The following is a 20100-nucleotide window of genomic DNA, read 5'->3' on the forward strand; positions in this document are numbered from 1 at the left end:
GGTCTCTCTAGATGGCATTCTGGGACGGTAATTGAGGCTAGCCTGCCGTGGCTGCTGCAGCTGGAACTCTGCCCTGAACCGCCTGGTACAAACGAGCTTCCGCAGCAAACACAGCGCCCCCCAGGGACACCACCAGGTCACCTGCTTCTTCGGGCTTTCTTCTTCAATCTTCACGTTCGCCTGAACCGCAAGCTCTTCCAGTTCTTGCTTTGTGGCTTGCTCCTCCTCGGAATCGTCCTCAAACTCCGGCCCGAATTTCCGTTCAGCCTTGAGCAGCATTTTTTCTTGGAGAAATTCGTCAAATTGAATGTGAAAAACACCGAAGTTTTCTGCCAACGTTCTGGCGCATCGAGTTCTGCCGGAGCCACGGGGACCCAGAAGACAGATCCTGATGGGAGGAGCCTGTCATAGAGGGCAGCACAGGGAGGGTGGAGCAGAGGGAAGGAAAAGAGGCTTTCAGTAATTAGCCTGGTGGCGATTCACACCTGTAACCCTAGCACTGAGGCCAGAGCTGCACATGGAGACTTTCCTCACAAGAGAAAGCAACCTCCTCTTCCCTACCAAAAACCGGAAAATAAAATAAAAAGAAGAGAAAGGAAGTTTTGTTTTTTAAAGTGATTTTTAAATTTTATTTTATGTATATTGCCTGCATGCACGCTATGTGTGTTTGCCTGGTGCTCAAGGACTCAGAAGAGGGCAGGACATCCTCTGCAACTGGAGTTACAGACGGTTGGGTGCTACCGTGTGGTGTAGGGAATTGAACCTGGGTCCTCTGAAAAGGCAACAGGTGCGCTTAACTGGATGAACCATTTCTCCAGCTCCAATAGATGGAGTTATAGGTGGCTGTGAGCCACCCAACATGTGAATCAAGCCCAGGTCCTCTGCAAAAGCAGTATATTTTCTTAACTGCTCGAGCCATCTCTCTAGCCTCCCAGAGACAGGAAATTTTATTTTACAAAGCCAATTGTATTCAAGCATAAGGATATCAATGAACATAATAATTCATTGCACCAAAAATGGCTTTTAGGGGGCGAAGCCAGCCAAAAGGCATTTGATAAAAAGTAACTTCGTTTAAAAATTATTTTAATGTTAATAATTAATGTTAATAAGGAATAGAAAGACTTTTTCTTAATATGTTTAAAAAGATCTTTCTACCAAAGAAAAAGCCCATTTCATTCAAAGACCTTGCCACTAATTTCTGTGATGTCCACACTGAAATGGAGGAAGCCTAAAGCCAGCTTTTGCCCAGTGATGTGGTCATTCCCTGACGGCAACAGCTGAGGCGAAGCAGCAGCCATGGTTCATGGGACCATGGCTGTTATTCCAACATTTGGGATGTGACAGTCATCTTCAGCTGCATAGAGAATTCAAAGGCTATCCTCGGACACAGGAGACCTTGTCTCCAACATAACACCACCACCACCACCACCACCACCACCACCACCACCACCACCACCACCACAACAACAACAAGAGCAAGACATGTAGAAAATGCTATGAAGCTCAAACATTGCACTGTGTATCAAATATAACATATTAGTAAGACTTATGGGGCATTTTGAGAACAACAATGTTCCTTGCAATCCCAAAGCATTTTATGTTGCATAGGAGAACGGAGACATTCTTCAGAGACATTCTGAAGAAACATTACCTTCAGAGTTTCTAGGCCCTGTTTGGTTGGGAAACCAGGTGATACACACCTTTAATCTCAGCATTCAGGAGGCAGAGGCAGGGGATTCCATGTAAGTTTGAGACCAGCTTGATCTACATAGTGAACGCCAGGGCAAAATAGCCAGATCCTGTCTCAAAAAACTAAACAAAACAAAACAAAACAAACAAACAAACAAAAAACAGAAAAAAAAAGAAAGAACGAAAGAAGAAAAGGCAATAAGACTTGAGGGGTAGTACGCTTGTGTGAAGACCTTAACTCGATTCCTGGATCCCATATGGTGACAGGAGAGAAACAACTCCTGGGGGCTGTCTTCTGATCTCCACATGTGTGCTGTGACATGTGCATACTTGCGCGCATGCACACACACACACACACACACACACACAAAATAAGTAAATAAATAGAAAAAGTAAAAAAAAATTAATGGTGCAATTCATTATACTTTGATCCAGTTATCCTATTACAAAGAATTATAATAATAAAGGAATGCAAGAGAATTAAGAATTCTGTGGCTAAGTTACCTATTAATTATCACTTAATATCTACAATGGAAAATAACTTTATGAAAAAGTCTATCAGTGAATTAGATGTCAAAGTGGTTGAGTATTAGGCAAGCTATGTAGGCATACACACATTTTGTGTAAGCAAAAAAGCAGATTGTACATATAGATATGATATGTACACTTGTTACATATTAATTGTAAACTATTACAGATGGTTGTGAGCTGCCATGCAGTTTCTGGGACCTGAACTAGAATCCTCTGAGAGAGCAACTAGTGCTCTTAACTCCCAAGTCATCTCTCCAGCCTCTGTTTGCGACCCTAAATATCAAGTAAAAAGATACAAGTTCAGAGCTGGTTTGACATAGACATTACTACAAAAGTCAAAGCAGATCATTATTTTTATGCCATATTGCAAAAAGCTGTCGTGTTATTTTGTTTGTGTTTTAACAACTAAAGCTTTTCAGAAGATCAGAGTGCAGAGTCAAGCCACTAGAGGCCAGACAGTGGTGGCACACACCTTTAATCCCAGGACTCAGGAGACAGAGGCAGAGGGATCTCTGTTAGTTCAAGGCCACCCTGAGTTACATGAAATCGATCCAGTCTATAAGAGAAACAGAGCTCACACAATCCTATGCCTTTAATCCTGGCCCTAGGGAGGTGGAGACAAGAGTGATGGCTGGGTGGAGAGAGGAATATAAGGTGGGAGGAGACAGGCGCTCAGTGCAGCCTGAGGGTGAGCTGCAGTCTGAGGACAGGATTGCCCTTTCGGTTTGAGGATTAGTAGAGGTAAATGGTCTCTCTAGTGGCTGGCTGCAAGGCTTCTCTGATCTCCCAGCTTTCACTCTCTAATATTGGACTCTGGGTTTTTATTATTAAGACCAATTAAAATTCATGTTACAAAAGGTTTATTTTTAAGCCTAGACATGATCATTATGTTTTGCTGCTATTGCTATTGTTGGCTTTTAACGAGATTAGAAACTTCACTGTTGAGCACACTCATGGGAGAACGAGGGAGCAATCACCAGCATAGGAATACTGTTTTCACCTTTAATGGCTCGTTCTGAGCCACATAGTCCTCAGGATGCTCCAGAAACTTTTCCTTGGCCTCAGCAGTTGAAAAGTAGTAAATCTTTTCTCGGTACTTAACAGCTTCATCTGTGTTGCCAGGCTGCAGAATAAAGTTTTCTTTGAGAACCACTGGGCAGAAGTGTTTGGTGTCTCCCAAGTGCCTCTTTTTTTCTTTTAACTTTTCTTCACCCTAGAAATATTGTTCAATTCAGAGATTAGCAAAGACATTTTGATGCAGTAGCAAAGAGGAATTTAGAGGCATTTTCAGGACTAAATCGCGTACAAGAAAACCAACTCTAAAAAAGCGCACAGTGTAACATGAGGGCTGGTTTGTTGGGGTTTCTGTCCCGCCCAGTACTCCAACAAGCCAGTAAATCCCAGAAAAATCACACACAGGACTCCATAAGGTTATAAACTGATTGGCTCGTTAGGTCAGGCTACTTATTGGTTCTTATAACTTATGTTACCCCATTATCCTTATCTATCTTAGCCACATGGCTTGTTACCTTTTTCAGCTGTCAGCTTACATGTTGCCTCTTCGGTGGTCTGCGCAGGAATGACTGAGGAACCTCCCTGCTTCCCAGAATTCTCCCGTTCTCATTGCTCCACCCCTATTTCCTGTCTGGCTTTCCTGCCTATACTGCCTGCATGGCCAATCAGCGCTTTATTAAAATATGATTGACAGATACAGACAATTCTCCCGCACCAGCACAGGGCCATCCTTATATAGTTAATGGATTAAAAAGCAAGTTGTTCATGTTCCTCTAAAATTTAGTTCCTATACTTTTCATTTTCATAAAAAAAAATAAAGTAGCTCTGAGAATTAAGGTCTGTTCTACCCTCTAGACAAAGAGAAATGTTTATTATTATTATGTTCACAAAAGAAGAAATCACAACACTTTTCTGCTCTGCTCCAAAACTCAGACTAATAAGATGGGCGTGGTGGTGCCCACCTTTAATGCCAAGACTCACCAGTAGTGAGTTCAAGGCCAACCTGATCTACATAGCGAGTTCCCAGCTAGTCAGAGCTAAACAGAGATCTTGCTCCAAGACAAAAGAGCTGAGAATTACTGACTCTCATCTAGGATGTGGAAGAGTTAAGACAGTGTAAGACTCGTCTTGTCAGTGGGTACGGATTAGAAACAGTCTATAAACCTCTTCTGTTACATTTATGATTTTTAACTTTCGTAAGTAAAGATTTTCCTCTTATTCCTAAATCAAGTTCAGGAAATAAATTTGGTAAATCCTTTTTGGATGCTCAAGCCTGTCAGAATAAAGAGCCTATAATTCAAACAGAGCCCTTCAAGGATCAGTAGACTCATTTTGTTTACAACACTCTTCACTGCCTTTGCTTTTCACCTACTTCATCCCGCCAGGAGTTCAGCCACCTCCTGCTCTTGCCAGGAAACCAAGCTTCTGTTTTCATCTCTGGCTTTCACTGTTTCCCCATTTCGTTGATCTCATTTCTTTTGGCTTATTCTGTTCTGCTTACTTTTATTATCTTTAGCTGAGTTCTTAATTTTTTCAGTCTTCCTGAGTTTTCAATAAATATACTTAATGTAGAATTGCTAGACTTAATGAGTAAGAATAAAAACCCAGGTTCTTCAGGTAAAAGTTAACTGTCTCGTATAAACACATGCCATGCATAAAAGTATTCATTTATTTGAAATTTAGAAGTATTCTAAAATAAGAATACTGGCTATATCATTGCAATGATTTTTAGTTGTGATATAAAAGTGATTGTACACATTCAGCTTACTTTAATATTTGTTTGTTTGTTTATTTATTTTGTGGGTTTTGCCTGTATGTATTTAAGTCCACTATGTCATGCAGAGACCCAAAGAAGGCAATGCATCCATGGAATTGTAGTTACAGAGGGTTGTAAGGAACCAAAGCCAGGTCCTCTGCAGGAACAAGCGCTCTTAACTGCTGTGCCATCTCTCCAATTCTCATATATTTAGTTTATTGTTTCACTGTTGATTTCTTACTTATCTCCTGTGGTGGTTCCTTTTAAGTCTCGGATATTTGATTACATGGTCCCTAAGCTGTTTGGGGGAGAATTGGGTTATGTGACCTTGTTGGACCTGGTCTCTCAGGGTAGGATTTGAGGTTTCAAGTTAATTCTCTTTACTTCCCATTTGTGGATCAAGATGTGAGTTCTCAGCTGCGGCTCCAGTGCCATGCCTGCCTGCCTGCTAAGTTCCTGGTTCTGATAGTGATGAACATTTATTCCTCCATAACCATAGCCCCTAATAACCTTCCCTTGTACCTTAGTGCTGGGGTGTAGAAACCCTTGAATCCCTAGGATATCCCTAGGATATCCCAGCAAGGATAGCCTGTTATGAGAACTCCAGTTATAAAAGACATTGTCACCAATAACAAGGTGGATGGCGTCTGAAGAATGATAGTTGAGATTAACCTCTGGTCAGCATGTGCCTGTGCACACATGGACACGTACACCCACACACATAAATATATGTACACACAAAAGGAAGATGATGGAAACAGTGTTGGCTGCTGGAATGGGATGCTCTGTGTGATGGCCGATCTTGGCTGCCAACTGAACTATCTCTGAAATCACTAACTCCCAAGCTGCTGGGTGCACCTGCGTGGAATTTTCTGGATCTGATTATTTTCAGTGGGGAGGCCCACCCTAAATCCGGACCACACTTTCTCATGGCAGCCGACGTAAGAGACCAGGGAAGAGGGAAGTTTTTGCTTGTTGCTTGCTTGTCTTCACTCTGGCTGGCAAGTTCATCTATGCTGCTGCTGAGGCACTTCTTCACCTGCATGAGAGCTATCTCTTTAGGATTCCAGTGTGGACTGAAGATCAACAGCTCTCCAGGCATCCTCTCGGACCCCAGCACTGCACTGGGACTGCTGAGACATCCAGCCTCATGCACCGAGCAATCCAGGCATCTTCTTGGATGTCAGAGCTGCACTGGGATCGCTGAGACATCCAGCCTCATGCACCAAGCAATCCAGGCATCTTCTCGGACGCCAGCGCTGCACTGGGACTACTGAGACACCCAGCCTTGTAGATTGAGCAATGATTGCATTCTCAGCCTCTCTGACAGACAGTCCAGCCCATAGCCTGTAAGCTAGTCTAATGCCCCTCCCCTCACCCACCCTCATAGTATGTGTGTGCATGTATGTGTGTTCTATAGTTCTGTTCTCTGGTGGGCACGGTATGAAAGTGTGCCCCTGTTACTTCACGTAGTTTTAAGTCACCTTTTAAACTCCTAGAGCAGCACCTGGCTCATTCACTGCCAGCCGCTGGGGAACGTGGCTGTCTAACACGTGAGGGGTGTTCAGGTAGCTGGCTGGTAAGGAACCGTGTTTCTGACACACCCAAAGCGTTTTGTGTTTTTGAAATGATGTAGGTGGGTCTTCTTTCTATGTGTTGCTTTCATTGGTTAATTAATAAAGAAACTGCTTGGCCTGATAGGTCAGAACATAGGTGGGTGGAGTAGACAGAACAGGATGCTGGGAGAAAGAAAGCAGAGTCAGGCAGACTACGCCATGATTCCCCTCCCCCAGACGTACGCTGGCTAGACTCATGCTGGTAAACCACGACTTCGTGGTGGCATACAGATTATTAGAAATGGGTTAAAAGAATATGTAAGAGCTAGCCAATAGGAGGCTGGATATAACGGGCCAGGCAGTGTTTAAAAGAACACAGTTTCCGTGTAACTATTTCATGTAAACTAGTCAGGGAGCCGGGATCCTGGCGGGAACACAGCCTGCCGCTCCCTTTACAACAATTGGCACTCCAATGTGATGGACTAAATCCACTTAAAAACCTGAGAGGGTTTAAAAAGGAGAAAGAGAGAGAGAGAGTTTAAAACAGCTTTTGCTGTTTGCTAGGGTGCACCAGAGAGACATTTCCCTGACTCAGCAGCCGTAGCAGGGGAAAAGCTGCTTGGTTTTAAAACGCAGTTTCCTGAACTGTGCAGCCAGTGCAAACTCCGGCTATAAAGTATTTCAATGGCTTTTGTTGGTCTGGATGTTTGTATGTTGCTCGGGATTGGGAAGAAAGTACTCCAAGACCATGCCAATGGCTCAGCGCTCCCCGCCTGCACCTGGGCAGACTGCAGGATCAGGCTTAGGCAGGTGGGAGAGCATGGTGGATCTGCCGCCATACACAGAGATGTTTCCAGGCTGCGCAGTGCTCTGCTTGTCAGATTTGGCTGTAACTTGGATGAAAAGTATTTCTGTGCTGCACGCCCAGTCTCAGAGTTAAAGTGCTGAGTGTGGCTCCTACCTGGTGGCCCCAGAGCTAGCAGAAATGGTACGTTCACCATTTTGAAATTGGAGAGAGGTGGAGCCAACATCCAGAGCAGCCCACCACTCTGCAACTCAGAGGCGGAACTGATTCAAAGGCACAAGCAGCTCTGCCATGTTGGACTGGGCGAGGCAAGCCCGCAACACCGGTTTTTGACCTAGGAATGTCACAGCTTTGATTCTTAAGTGCTTAGCAATTTAAAAGCACAAAGCAAAAACAGGTAATGCAATAGGACAGATTCAGACATAAAAGATCTCTAAACGGGTCATAGTTTTAGACATATGTAGGCTTGGGAGAGAGAAGAAAAAGAATATAGAGAATAAAGTTAATGCCTTAAAAAAAGGGTAAAGTCTTTAAAGAGACAGAGTACAGATAGTTATATATTAAAAGAAATAAAGAAAAAGAAGTCACATAAAAATGGAAAATTCACAGAGAGTTTAGATTTTGTACACTGTAATTTTCTTTAAATTTTTTGACTGTGAAGGAGCTAAGTACAGAGAGACATTTCATTGTATGGGCTGCTAGGCTAAACTACCATGTATATTATTATAAAAGTATTATGACTGCAGAATTTGGATCTAAGAATATGATGCTTTGGAAAAGAGATTCTTCTTTTGTTTTTACAGACGATGACACCCTGTGGATTGCTTCTATCCCAATAGGGTATGATAGACCACACCCTCCTGAAAGGTTGCTGTGAACACCCTCAAAAAATTACTTTGCTCAATTGCCGACTGAGATGAACCAAGCAGACAGATTATACCATGAAAGACCTGATATGGATATAGAATATTTTACATTGATATAAATTTTGCTTCGTTGATATAAATATAAAGTCAACTTTGTTTTATATATATATATATATATATATATATATATATATAATTTCTGATCTTGATTAAGGTATTGTGATTGTGTAGTTCACTTAAACATGTAATGTATAATTAGAAATATAGGTTAATGGATAATCATCGATAATAGTCAAGCTTGTAGTCATGTTAGTTAGATTTTCTAGATATGTAGAGATATATTTCAGTTAAATAGGCATTCTTCATATCTTTCAAAGACTACAGAATATGGTATTTAACATTTTAATAACTTAGGGCTTTTCATGACAATGAGACACGTCTGCTCCTGGCAGCACCAAGCTACTTCATAGGAAGATGGGCATCAAAGAGGCTCCTTATGGATTTTGTTAGCCATTTGGGCAAGAAACTGCTCTTGCCTGGACTGTTGCATAAACTGGACACAAAGAACTCACAGAGAAAGGACTGCTGAACTTGCCTAAAGGTAAGATGGTCTCTCAGGGTTCCTGATTCATGAAAGAGTCTGTAATACATTCTACAGGACACAGCAGATAGTGACTGAACTGCCTTTAAAATTTCCTGCTTCATGGAAATGTCTGCTGGATACTATGGGCCTGTAGGCTGAAGATGGATGCCCCAACAGTACAAAAAAACTTTGGGTGACTGTCCAGGCAGCGAGATATCTTTGTCATTTCTAGAGTTTGGAAGTTGCTTATTTCTTGTTTGCTTAGGTAATATTATATCTTTTTGAAGTCTTTGACAGAGTTGAAGAATAGATAGATAGTTATTGTTTTCCTTAGTTATAATAAAAGATAAAGTAGATATAAATATTGTAACTGTAATTCTTGCTTGATAACTGTTTTGTTAAATGTAATTTTACTATGCTAAAGTGAAAGCCTTTCTTTTTTGTTTAAACAGAAAAAGGGGAAATGATGTAGGTGGGTCTTTTTCCTATGTATTGCTTTCATTGGTTAATTAATAAAGAAATTGTTTGGTCTGATAGGTCAGAACATAGGTGGGTGGAGTAGACAGAACAGAATGCTGGGAGAAAGAAAGCAGAGTCAGGCAGACGCCATGACGTTCCAGCCTGAGATGGACACTGGTTAAACTCATGCCCATAAGCCACAGTCAAGTGGCCATACAGATGATTAGGAATGGGTTAAATGAATATATAAGAGTTAGCCAATAAGAGGCTAGATATAATGGGCCAGGCAGTGTTTAAAAGAATATAGCTTCTATGTAATTATTTCAGGTAAAGCTAGCCGGGCGAGGTGGGAAGCGGACCACCACTCCTTTTACAAGTTTTTGAAGAACTGTGAAACCACTTCTGGGATTCAGGGAGGGTCATGCCCATGTGGATTTACATCAGGCAAGGTGACAGACCAAAAACAACAAAGATCGAGAGAGGAAACCTGGAGGCAGGAGTGAATGTCCTTACCCCGCGTGGGTAAGGGGTAATGCTTTGGGGGAAGCATTCAGCTTTCTAAAGAATGCTAGCTGTTACTTACAGATGTTTTTGTATGGAAGTCTTTTATCAAGATGAGAAAATTTCCTTTGTTTTTATGTATAGTAATTAAAAGGTATTCTTTGAGAATTTCATATATGTATACAATGTATTTCAATAATCTTGTCCCCCTATTCTTTCCCTCAAACTGGACCAGTCCCTCTCCTTACTTGATAACATTTTTTAATGACCCACTAATTACAGTCAGCATTGCCCATATATACTTGAGTGTATATACCATGGAGCATGGCCAACCTACTAGGAACCACATCCTTAAAGAAAACCGACTGTCCTTCCCATAGTAGCTATCTTCTATCAATCGCTCCCCAGCTACGGGCTTGTGTGCCCCTCTGTACTAATTTTCAAAAGCTATTTGTAAGTATACACCCTTTATTTTCTAAAATCAGCAATAGACAATGAATTTTGCCAAATGCTGCTCCTCTATCAGCCAAGCTAGTTATTTAGACTTTATCTCCAACCTGTCAGTAAGATAAATTATATTGAGTGTTGTCCAAATGTTAAACCAAGATTTTCTGGGACAAACCCTCTTGGATACGATGTATTGTTGTTTTGATATATTTGTGAAATTTTGTTAAAATTTTCTTAAGCGTTTATGTATCAGTGTTCAGGAGAGGTCAATTGTTCATTATTCTTCTCTTTCTTTTGTTGGTTTTTGTTTGGGTATAAGAACGACACAGATCTCATAGGCTGAGCTGGAAATCTCCCCTCCTCTTCAGTTTTCTGGAAGAGTCCATGTAGAATCAGTCTTATTTCTTCCTTAACCTTCTGTCAGCATTTACCAGGGATGCAATCTGTTTTATTTCTCTCTTTCAGCTTCCGTATGTCTGAAAAACTGTTTAACTTGCCTTCGTTTCTAAAGAAAAGGTGTTACTAGGCACACAATTCTGGTTCCCCCTCTTTGGCACTCACAGGCTGTGGCCTCACCCTCTTTGGACTTGTCCTGGTTTCCCTGAGAAACACACTGCCATCCTGACCACTGTTCTTGTGGATGTGGCACTGTGGCATGCCTACCTTCTCTTGCCTCTTCTAAGATATTCTTTGTAACCAAGCAACTTGAATATGACATGCTGGGAACTGTTTTCTTCATCTGCCTTGTACTTGGGATTCGCTGACCTTTTTGGATCTGAGAGTTTGTAAACTGTCTCAAATACTGAAAAAGTACAGCTATTGTTTCTTCAAATATCATTTTATCTCTCCTCAACGTATATTTTTGTGGATTCCAATTATATGTACAGCGGGCTGCTTGGAGCGTCCCACAGGTCCACTCATGCCATTCTCTTTGCTAGTCTCGATTCTCCTCCTTTGTCTCAGATGGTGTCTACTTCTCTAGCTGCCTTTTCTCAAGTGTCAAGACTGTCATTGCTCTAGTCAATGTGTATTTCACTTCATATTTTCTACTTTTCCAACTGCGCTGCTCACATTCCCCATCACATCCTCTTTAGCACTACTTCCTGTTTTGAATTTATAGGACACAGCAAGAAGAGCCATTTCAAAGTCCTTATTGAAGGAGCAAAACAAGATCTATTTTGAAAAAGAACTTCATCTTATACAGGACCTAGGGGCTGAATGTAGTGCAGAAAAGTTATAAACATCCCTAAGAAACTATGCCTGCCCTGGTCAAAGTGACCCACCAGGGTACTCAAATGACATCTGCTTGCTTCAAACGTCCCTGTAGGTATCTGATTAACCACTGTTTTGCCCCTGCGGTTAGCACAGGGTCTGCAGATGTCCTGAGGATGTGATCAGGGGACAGCTGCTACGGGTGAACAAGCCCCCCTAGACAATGACAGCCTAGCAGAAAATAGAAGCTAAGTCTTACCTAACCTTTAGCCAATTGTGATATAGGATAAACATTTTTGTACTTTGAAACTGTAACCTTATGACTGCTTTGTGGTTTTTGTCTTTATAAACCCCTTATATTAGTAAGCGGGGTCCTTCTCCTTCCATCTACTATGTCAGACTATGAGACAGAGGATCCATGCTAGCCCACTTGCTTTTGCATTCGGAAGTGTGGCTCTGTGGTGGTCTTCTTGGGGGTCCTTGGACTCAGGCACAGCACTTATCAGCCAATGCTGATGTATTTGTCAGTTCTAGAGTAGTTTGAACTGGAGATTTTTTTCTTTTCATCATGAATCACATTTCCTTAGCAGATCTGGCAATCCCTGGGTGGACGCCAAACTTTATGTTGTAATACCATCCATACTTTCGAGTTTGTTCTTGGACATAGTTGAGTTGACTGGAAGGTGACTGAGAGCTGTTTCCTCCTGTTTTATAGTCCTCTCTAGGGCTGGGGTTCAGGGTGCGCATCACTACCGCCAGTTTGTATGATAAACTAGTGTGGCTACTGGGACTAAAGGTGTGTGTCACTGTTGCCTGGTCTGTGAGGCTGACCAGTGTGGCTGCCTTACTTTTCTGATCCTCAGTCAAGTTTTGTTTATTAAAATACAAATGAGTGTCACTACGGGAAGGGCTACTTCGTTGCAGCCCAGAGGGAGCATAGAAGAGCACACAGTAGAACACTACAGACAAAGTTAGATGAAGAGAGACTGAGTATGAGCAGAGAAATCCCACGTCTTTAAGCCACGCTAACATCAGTTCCTCGGTGATGAAGTACTGTAAGGTGTTGACAGAATCTACTACAAATCATTTGCTGCTATAGCCACACACTCTTATATCTTTGGGTTGAAATTAGGCAATAATAAGTTAACTACAATTGCAGATTTGTTTAACTTATTTAACTTAGTAAATTATATTTTTATTTGTGAAAACTCATATTGAAAGGACAATTTCCCGTTTTATTGTTGATATATACCTAGTCTGGCAATTATCAATGATAATGGTTATTATCATTCTGGTGCCAAAGATGTAGATTGGTGTTTGAATATGGGTGGATCCTGTTGAGCATTGTAATTATTGTCACGTGGACAACCCTCCAGACACTCCAAAGTTGTCTTTCACACACCTACTTATATGAACTTTATAAAATACGTCCATTCCTAATACTCGCATAGTTTTTTTGTATAAAAAAAAATAAAAAGATTTCCTCCTTATGTTTTCATGGGTGCCTTTTCTTCACATTAAGCAGTTCTGGCATTTCGGGGAGTCAAGTGAAGCTGGGGCAAAGGAGAAAAATTTTCATTTTTAAAGTTGAGGATGGGGTAAGGATGCAGTTCAGTGGTTGAGCACTTGCCCAGCATGCATGAGGCCCTAGTACTGAAAAATTAAAATATACAGAGAGTAAAAAAATCGGAGATGCCTCCTTGGCAGGGAGGTCCCAAAGTGTCAGTTACTACTCTGGACACACACATTTCTCAGGAATGGCCCTTGAGATTGAGCAGTGCAGAAGCAGCCCTACCTCTTCCTCTTCCTCCTCCTCTTCCTCCTGCTCCTCGTTGATCTCTGTCTCTGCCTGGAAGTCTTCGGCTTCTTCATCATAATCCTCAGCATTCAGTTCCCATGCAGTATAATGAAAAGGCTCTGTCATTTTTTAAAAAGGAAAGAGATTTTAGAACAAGTTATCGGTGTATTATAACAGTCAAAAGTTAGAAAAATTAATTATTATTATTGACAAACAGTTTTGATATGTATACAAGTTCTCTGTGAGAACCACACATCATGACTGGGGACAGTGTGCCCCATACCTGCTCTGACTGGCCAAAGTCTGCGTTATTTACGATATTTTTAGAATGTCTTATATGTTGTCTCCAGACATCCTGAATGTTTTGCATGAGAAGCCAGCAGAGCAGGCTTTCGGGGTCTAAAATGTTTTCAGTGCGAGTGTCTGCTCTTTACCATCAACACTGGGCTCGGAGCCTTACTTTCCATCGTCTCCACAACTTTCTGAAGCAGTTCCTTTGGTGTTTTGTTGGAAATATCCAGTGTTAATATTTGAATCAAATTGTCAGTAATTATCTGCTCCATATGTTTCCACATGAGAAGGTAATTATTCAGCTCTTCTTTCAGAGGCTCCATCTCAGGAACACTGGGGTAAGCGTCCTCTGGGAACTCTGGCAGCACAACTTTAGGATAGAAGTTCAAAGAGAAAAAAAAAAAAGAGGCTTTGAGAAGCCTATCTCCATCAGACTACAAAAGAATCTATACTTTATTATGTGTTTTAAATGTTCAAAGAAGAAATGCAACATTCTGAACATTAATATAAATTTATAAATGCATATTCTAATATTATTTTATATGCTCTTAGATGAATAATTGCCAATTAATAGAATCCAAATTATGTGGGCAATGAGTGAGTTTCATATGGAAACTTTAGCTGTTGATGCAAAGCGTAAAACTAGATGAAAGAGCATTATGAACTGAATGATTATACTTTTAATGGATTGACATAAATAAATATAATTCATATTTATTTACTGAAAGAAAAATTGCCCCTATAGAGAGTGGCATTATTAGGAGGTGTGGCTTTGCTGAAGTAGGTGTGGCCTTGTTGGAGGAAGTGTGTCACTGTGGGGGTTGTCTTTGAGGCTTCCTTTGCTACAGCTAGGCTCAGTGTGGTAGACAGTTTACTTCCTGTTGACTGCAGATCAAGAGGTAGAACTCTTAGCTCCTCCTCCAGCACCATGTCTGCCTGCATGTTGCCGTGCCAGCTGCCGTGAGCAATACTGGACCGAAGCTCTGAAACTGTAAGCCACCCCAATTAAATGTCTTCCTTTATAAGAGTTGCCTTGGTCATGGATCTCGTCACAGCAATAGAAATGCTAACTAAGACTGAAGTTGGTACCAGGGACTGGGGTATCCCTGTGATAGGCCTGGCCACGCTTTCATTTTAGGAATTTGGACTTTTGGAGTTCGGGTTATGAAAGCAGAGGAATGCAGTAAGTGCCACTTAATGGGCCATCCTAGTAGGGAGATACCACATGGGAGACAGTGGTGCTGAGTGTGGTTTGAACTGTGGGGTCCTGGCTCCAGAGCTTTCAGAGAAGAATATTAATATTGTGACCTAGAGATTGTTCTTGGGATACTTTGGTGAAGAATACATCTGCTTTTTGTCATTGTCAGAAGAGTCTGCCTGAGGTTAAAGTGAAGAGATTTGGATTAATTCTATTGGTAGAGGGAATCTCAAAACAGCTAGTATTGACTCTGCTGTATGGTTACTAATGTTAATTCTAATAAAGATTTATAATGAAAAGGAACTAACTGAGCAAGGAAAAACACAAAATAGTAAATTTGAGGAGAAAACGAGCACCAGGAAGTTGAATGAAGCTAAATCTTACATTCAAGGTGATAAACAGATTAAGAAATGGAAAACAGGGAGTGGTGGCCTGAGGTCCCACCCAGCTAGGCTTCCGGTTTGTGAAAAGGGATTACATGAAAGCTCAGAGCTGGATGTGGCGAGCACACCTTTAATCCCAGCTCTTTGGAGGCAGAAGTAGGCGGATCTCTTGAGTTTGAGGCCAGCCTGTGCTACAGAGCAAGTTCCAGGACAGCCAAGCTTAGGCAGTGAAGGAAACCATGGAAACCAGAAAGCTGGTGAAGATGTAATTGGACAAGGGGACATGTTCCAGTCCCAGCAAACAGCAGCACTTGGCATCGTAGGCCACATGGTTCTGCCTTTAGAGTCAAGAATGCAAGAACGCGATTATGGAATCTTTTTCTGCAACTGAGGAGAGCCTGTGGGGCCAGGCATGTGTCAGGGGTGTCCCTGGACTGAGGCCCAGAGAGGCCATTGGGCGAAGCTGTGACAGTGAAGCCTGGTTTGCCTTGGAGAGCCATGGGATACTGACAAGGAGAGCTGTTAGCAAGGCGTGGAAGCAGCCCGAGAGAAAGAAGCATGTTGCAGTCGACAAAGCTGGACAGAGCTGGAGTCGGAAGAGCATTTTGACATCTGACGTGGAGCTGCAGACTTTGGAGCTTGCCCAGCTGGTTTTCAGTCTTGCTTTGGTCCAGCATTTCCTTGCTCTGATTGTTTCCCCACATTTTGGAGCAGTAATGTACCCCGTGACATTATATGTTGGAAGTATGTAATTTGGTTTTTGATTTTTATTTTATAGGGGATTACAGTTAAGAGATTATTTGAATCTCAGAAGAGACTTTGAACTTTAGACTTTTAAATACGTTTGAGACTGTTAAAGACTATTCAGGCTTTTGAAATTGAACTGAATGTATTTTTGCATTATGACATGGCTACCAGCCTCTGGGGACTGGGGAGTAGCGTGTGGTAGTATGAAAGAAAATGGCCCCCAAAGGGAGAGGCACTATGAGGAGGTGTGGCTTTGTTGGAGCATGTGGCCTTAAAGGAGGAAGTATATCACTGTGGGGTGGGCTTTGAGGTCTCCTTTTCTCAAGCTGCATTCAACGTGTTAGACAGTTCACTTCCCTTTGCCTTCAAGATGTAGGACTCTCAGTCTTCTCTGGCATCATGTCTGCCTGCATGCTGTCATATGCCACAATGATGACAATGGACTAGACCTCTGAAAATGTAAGCCACCCCAATTAAATGCTTTCCTTTATAAGAGTTACCCTGGTCACAGTGTCTCTTCATAGCAATAGAAACCATAAGGCAACTGACATACAGCATAGCAAGAAGCAAGCAGAGACTGTGAGCCGACTTAAGGTTTGGTCTGTTAGGAAACACTTCTACAAATGGGAACTTATATTTTCTAGTCTAACCTGCTTCCGATACATCTTCAGGTTCCAGGACCTCTTTGGGTTCCTTTGAAATTTCAACTTCAACAGCAGTGTCCTCAGGAGTCTCAGAGACTTAAGAAAGAAATCTAAGTTAGTGCTTGAATTTTAAAATGTTACTCTGTATGAAAGTTTTGGCACAAGATAATTTCAAAACTTACTTTAGATTATAGATGGTATATCCAGTTGAAAACATAGATTTTTTTTTAAAGGATGGCCAAAAAATAGAGTACAAGGCAGAAAATGAAAAACTTAAATATACAAAAGGACATCGGAGGACTGGAATGGCCATCTCCGGTGAAAAGAGGCTTGCTTTGCGGCACGAGGGCCTGGGCTTGAATCCCTAGTACTTAGCTCTAAACCCGAGCTTGCCTGTGCATGCTTGGAACCCTAGCACTGAGGAGCTGAGCTGGGCAACCTCATGGGACAGACAGTCTAGCTAAATGGTGACCATCTGGCTCACCGGCTGACCCTGACTGGACGCAACGAGGAAGAGCATGATGGAGGGAGACACCCAAAGTCCTCCCTCCCCTCTCACACGCGCACGCTCAGGTACAGGTGCACCAACGCTCTATGCACACGTAGCACATGCGTGCACAGCCTCCCACCAAGACCTCCAGAATAACAGTGAACACATGGCACACACCATCCTGGTGACTGCTAAGCGTTTTTAAAACCCCATTGTTGTGGCATCAGATCTAGTGTCTGGCCGCTCTTTTCATCTCTCACTAAACTATCCTTGAGGATACACTAAGAGTATCAAGTGACAAGGATGGCAGTGCAGGAGTGGGGATGGGGGACCTGAAGAGAGTTCCAGCGATTTCACCTTCAAAGGGACAGGCTGTGAAGCATCCATGATACAGGACACCTTTCACACACATATCCAGCCCATATGATGGGTTTAGACATGCAGACAACTTACATATCTTCTCACCCCAAAGTCCCCAAGTCTGCTCCTAATTTTAAGATACACATTTTATGAAGATTATATGTATATATATATATGAATGTATATAGCACACATACACATATACAATCATATAATACTATCTTCTGAGTTAATACTTTGGTACTCTTTCAATAGGATCTATAATATTTAAACTTATATTAGAACAGAAAGTAAAAAAGGGATAAACCCAAGAGTTTTGTGGGTAACATGTCTAATTATAAATTGCTCAATTAATGTAACACTGTAAATCATGACCGGTAGGAGAGCACTGAGGCTGCGAGAGAATAAAGTTAGAGGGTTTTGAAATGCCTATTAAATCTTTGGACTTGTGAGGGTTTCTGTGCTTTTAAAAGCCAGAACAATTGCAATAAGACTTGAAAATCATCTACGGCATGGGGGCGGAGGAAATGCATCATTTCTTTCACTAACTAACTGCACAGGACAACAAAGGGTGAAGGGCATCCAGGAGAGATCAGCGGACAGAGTCGGGCACTAAAGCCCAGGAGCTGCTGTCAAGATGCGGGGAGTTCTCTGGGTGGTAAGACTACAGCGTTGCCTTCAACTTAAACCTTTTTCTTTTAAAAGAATTATTTAATATTTTCATGCATGTTATATTTTGTCTACAGATCTGTAATTGAACTGGAGGCTAGAAGAGGGTGTTGGGTCCCCTGGAACTGGAATTATGAGAAGTTGCGAGCTGCAGTGTGGGTGTTTAGGAACTGAACCCGGATCCTCTGACGGAACAGCAAGGGCTTAACTGCCGACTCATCTCTTTAGCGTCAGCGCTTTCGATGTAAACTTTTTATTAAGGTTCTTAAAATTAAGGAACTGGAGTTTGGACAGTTTTAAGATCACAAAAGTCCTGAAAACCCCTAGAAAAATCAGATAGTGAAAAAGTTTAAATCAAGTTGTGAAGAAGGCTTCAGAGCTCACCACCAGTCCAGGGACAGACGCTTGTGGTAGACAAGGGACCTACTTTACAAGGCAGAAGACTGTAAGAGAAGGTGGGAGAGAGGGGAGAAGACAAAGGTTCTCTCTTGTCCTTCCCTCCCCAGTTTGGGTAGGGCTTTGAGTTGAATAAAAAAACTCTCAAACTAGAGAGTAATTTAGTCCTCAGGAGTATCTCACATCTGGCTCTGCAGTGCAGCAGCAAAAATGTCTTAATATACAGTAGATAAAAATATTACTCAAAGAAAAGATAAAAATTCTTGCAAACTCTACTCTCTCCCACTCCTGTTCTAAAGTTAACCCATCCCTTGTGCTGTTAATTCTTGACTGTATGTAAGATTGGAAGTCTAGATCCCAAAGGACTGAAATTGAATATTCAGCACAAAATAAAAACAGTAATTTGAGGTTTGGGGCACATACTTGAGGTTAAAATAAATATCTGTAAGTATTGCCTTGGTCATGGTGTCTTTTCATGGCAATCGAACAGAGACTAAACAGACACAGCCACACTCGTGACAGCACAGGCAGAAAGACGGCACACCTTTCCAAAGCTGCCAGGTGCTCAACAGCAGGAGGGAACGTAAGATAGATTTGGGTTCATATGTATGTGCACATGTATATATGCAGAAGAGTAGGACACAGAGGTGTCTGAAGCAGAGCTGACTGGCAGAACACGTTTAGTTCAGAGGTTATCATACAAAGAGCAGAGTGGGCATCAGAAAAGTCCTGGGAAGAAGTGACCCTTCAGTGTGATTGATAAACTGATGAGAGCTACAGTGACTGTAGAAAACTCTTAATGCTCAGAGCCAAATTGTCTGGGCCAATCTTTAGACAGCAGAAGGTTCAGTTCCTCATGGGACTGTTGTTCACAGACTGAGCTCCAGAAGCCTCTGACCTCCACAAGCCAGAGTGTGTAGATGCACACACACACACACACACACACACACACACACACGGACACAGCCATCAGTCAAGTGTAACCTGGTTCAGGCTCATGCTCAGCTTCCGGGACCTCAGCTTCAGACTCCTCGGGTAACAGCGACCCTCGGGCTTCCTCTTGCATTTCAGGTGCCTCAGACTCTTCATGGGCCTCAAAGTCTTCCCCTTCAACCTCCTCCTCAGCTTCGTTATCACCCTCTTCAACATCTACAGAGAATAACATGGAGTAAATTGTTGTTCAGTCAAAGCCAACAGATGCTAGAGGAGAAGATGAGGGAGTGATACCCCGCCCTGCTCTGGTGTAATGGTGGAGAGAGATGAACCACCACTGCATTACATCGACTAGTGTGGCGTGGTGGAAACTGACAGCCACTCTATCAGGGTGCTATTGGAGAGCCAGAGGAAGGGCTCATTCAGAAGAAGAAAAATGTATAGCCATTCCAAATACTTTAACAGTAAGAGACTAGAAAAAGCCCAATATCCATTTAGTAAGGAAAGAGTGAGGCCCATTCTACCTACTATGGCAGCCACTGTGTATGGCTACTGAGCACTTGAAGCTAGTCTAAACTGGGATATATGAGAGGACAAAATAGATTATGATTCCAAATATTTAGTATGAAAAACTTAAAATGTGTAGCTGCTAGAAAATTTAAAGGTAGTTTACACATAAACTTACATTAACTTTCCAATAGGCAGCACCAGACTAGACTCCCTAGATAGATCCATACGTAGCACAGATGTAATAAGAGATTTACTATAACTC

General features: G+C 42.0%; 1 protein-coding gene across 2 annotated transcripts in view; it reads right to left on the reverse strand.

Moving 5' to 3' along the window:
- The window catches only part of Ak9 (adenylate kinase 9), a 144134-nt gene that overhangs the window by 49141 nt on the left and 74893 nt on the right, over positions 1-20100 (reverse strand). For both annotated transcript variants that reach the window (XM_048424988.3, XM_048424987.3), the window contains exons 21-26: positions 19380-19544; positions 16487-16576; positions 13678-13878; positions 13215-13336; positions 3221-3433; positions 142-402 (exon numbers count right to left, since the gene is read on the reverse strand). In XM_048424988.3, the coding sequence (XP_048280945.3) occupies positions 142-402; positions 3221-3433; positions 13215-13336; positions 13678-13878; positions 16487-16576; positions 19380-19544 (1052 nt within the window). The remainder of the gene's footprint in view (positions 1-141; positions 403-3220; positions 3434-13214; positions 13337-13677; positions 13879-16486; positions 16577-19379; positions 19545-20100) is intronic.

Source organism: Myodes glareolus, chromosome 1 (assembly GCF_982192425.1).
Source record: "Myodes glareolus chromosome 1, mMyoGla1.1, whole genome shotgun sequence".
NCBI classification, from domain to species: domain Eukaryota; kingdom Metazoa; phylum Chordata; class Mammalia; order Rodentia; family Cricetidae; genus Myodes; species Myodes glareolus.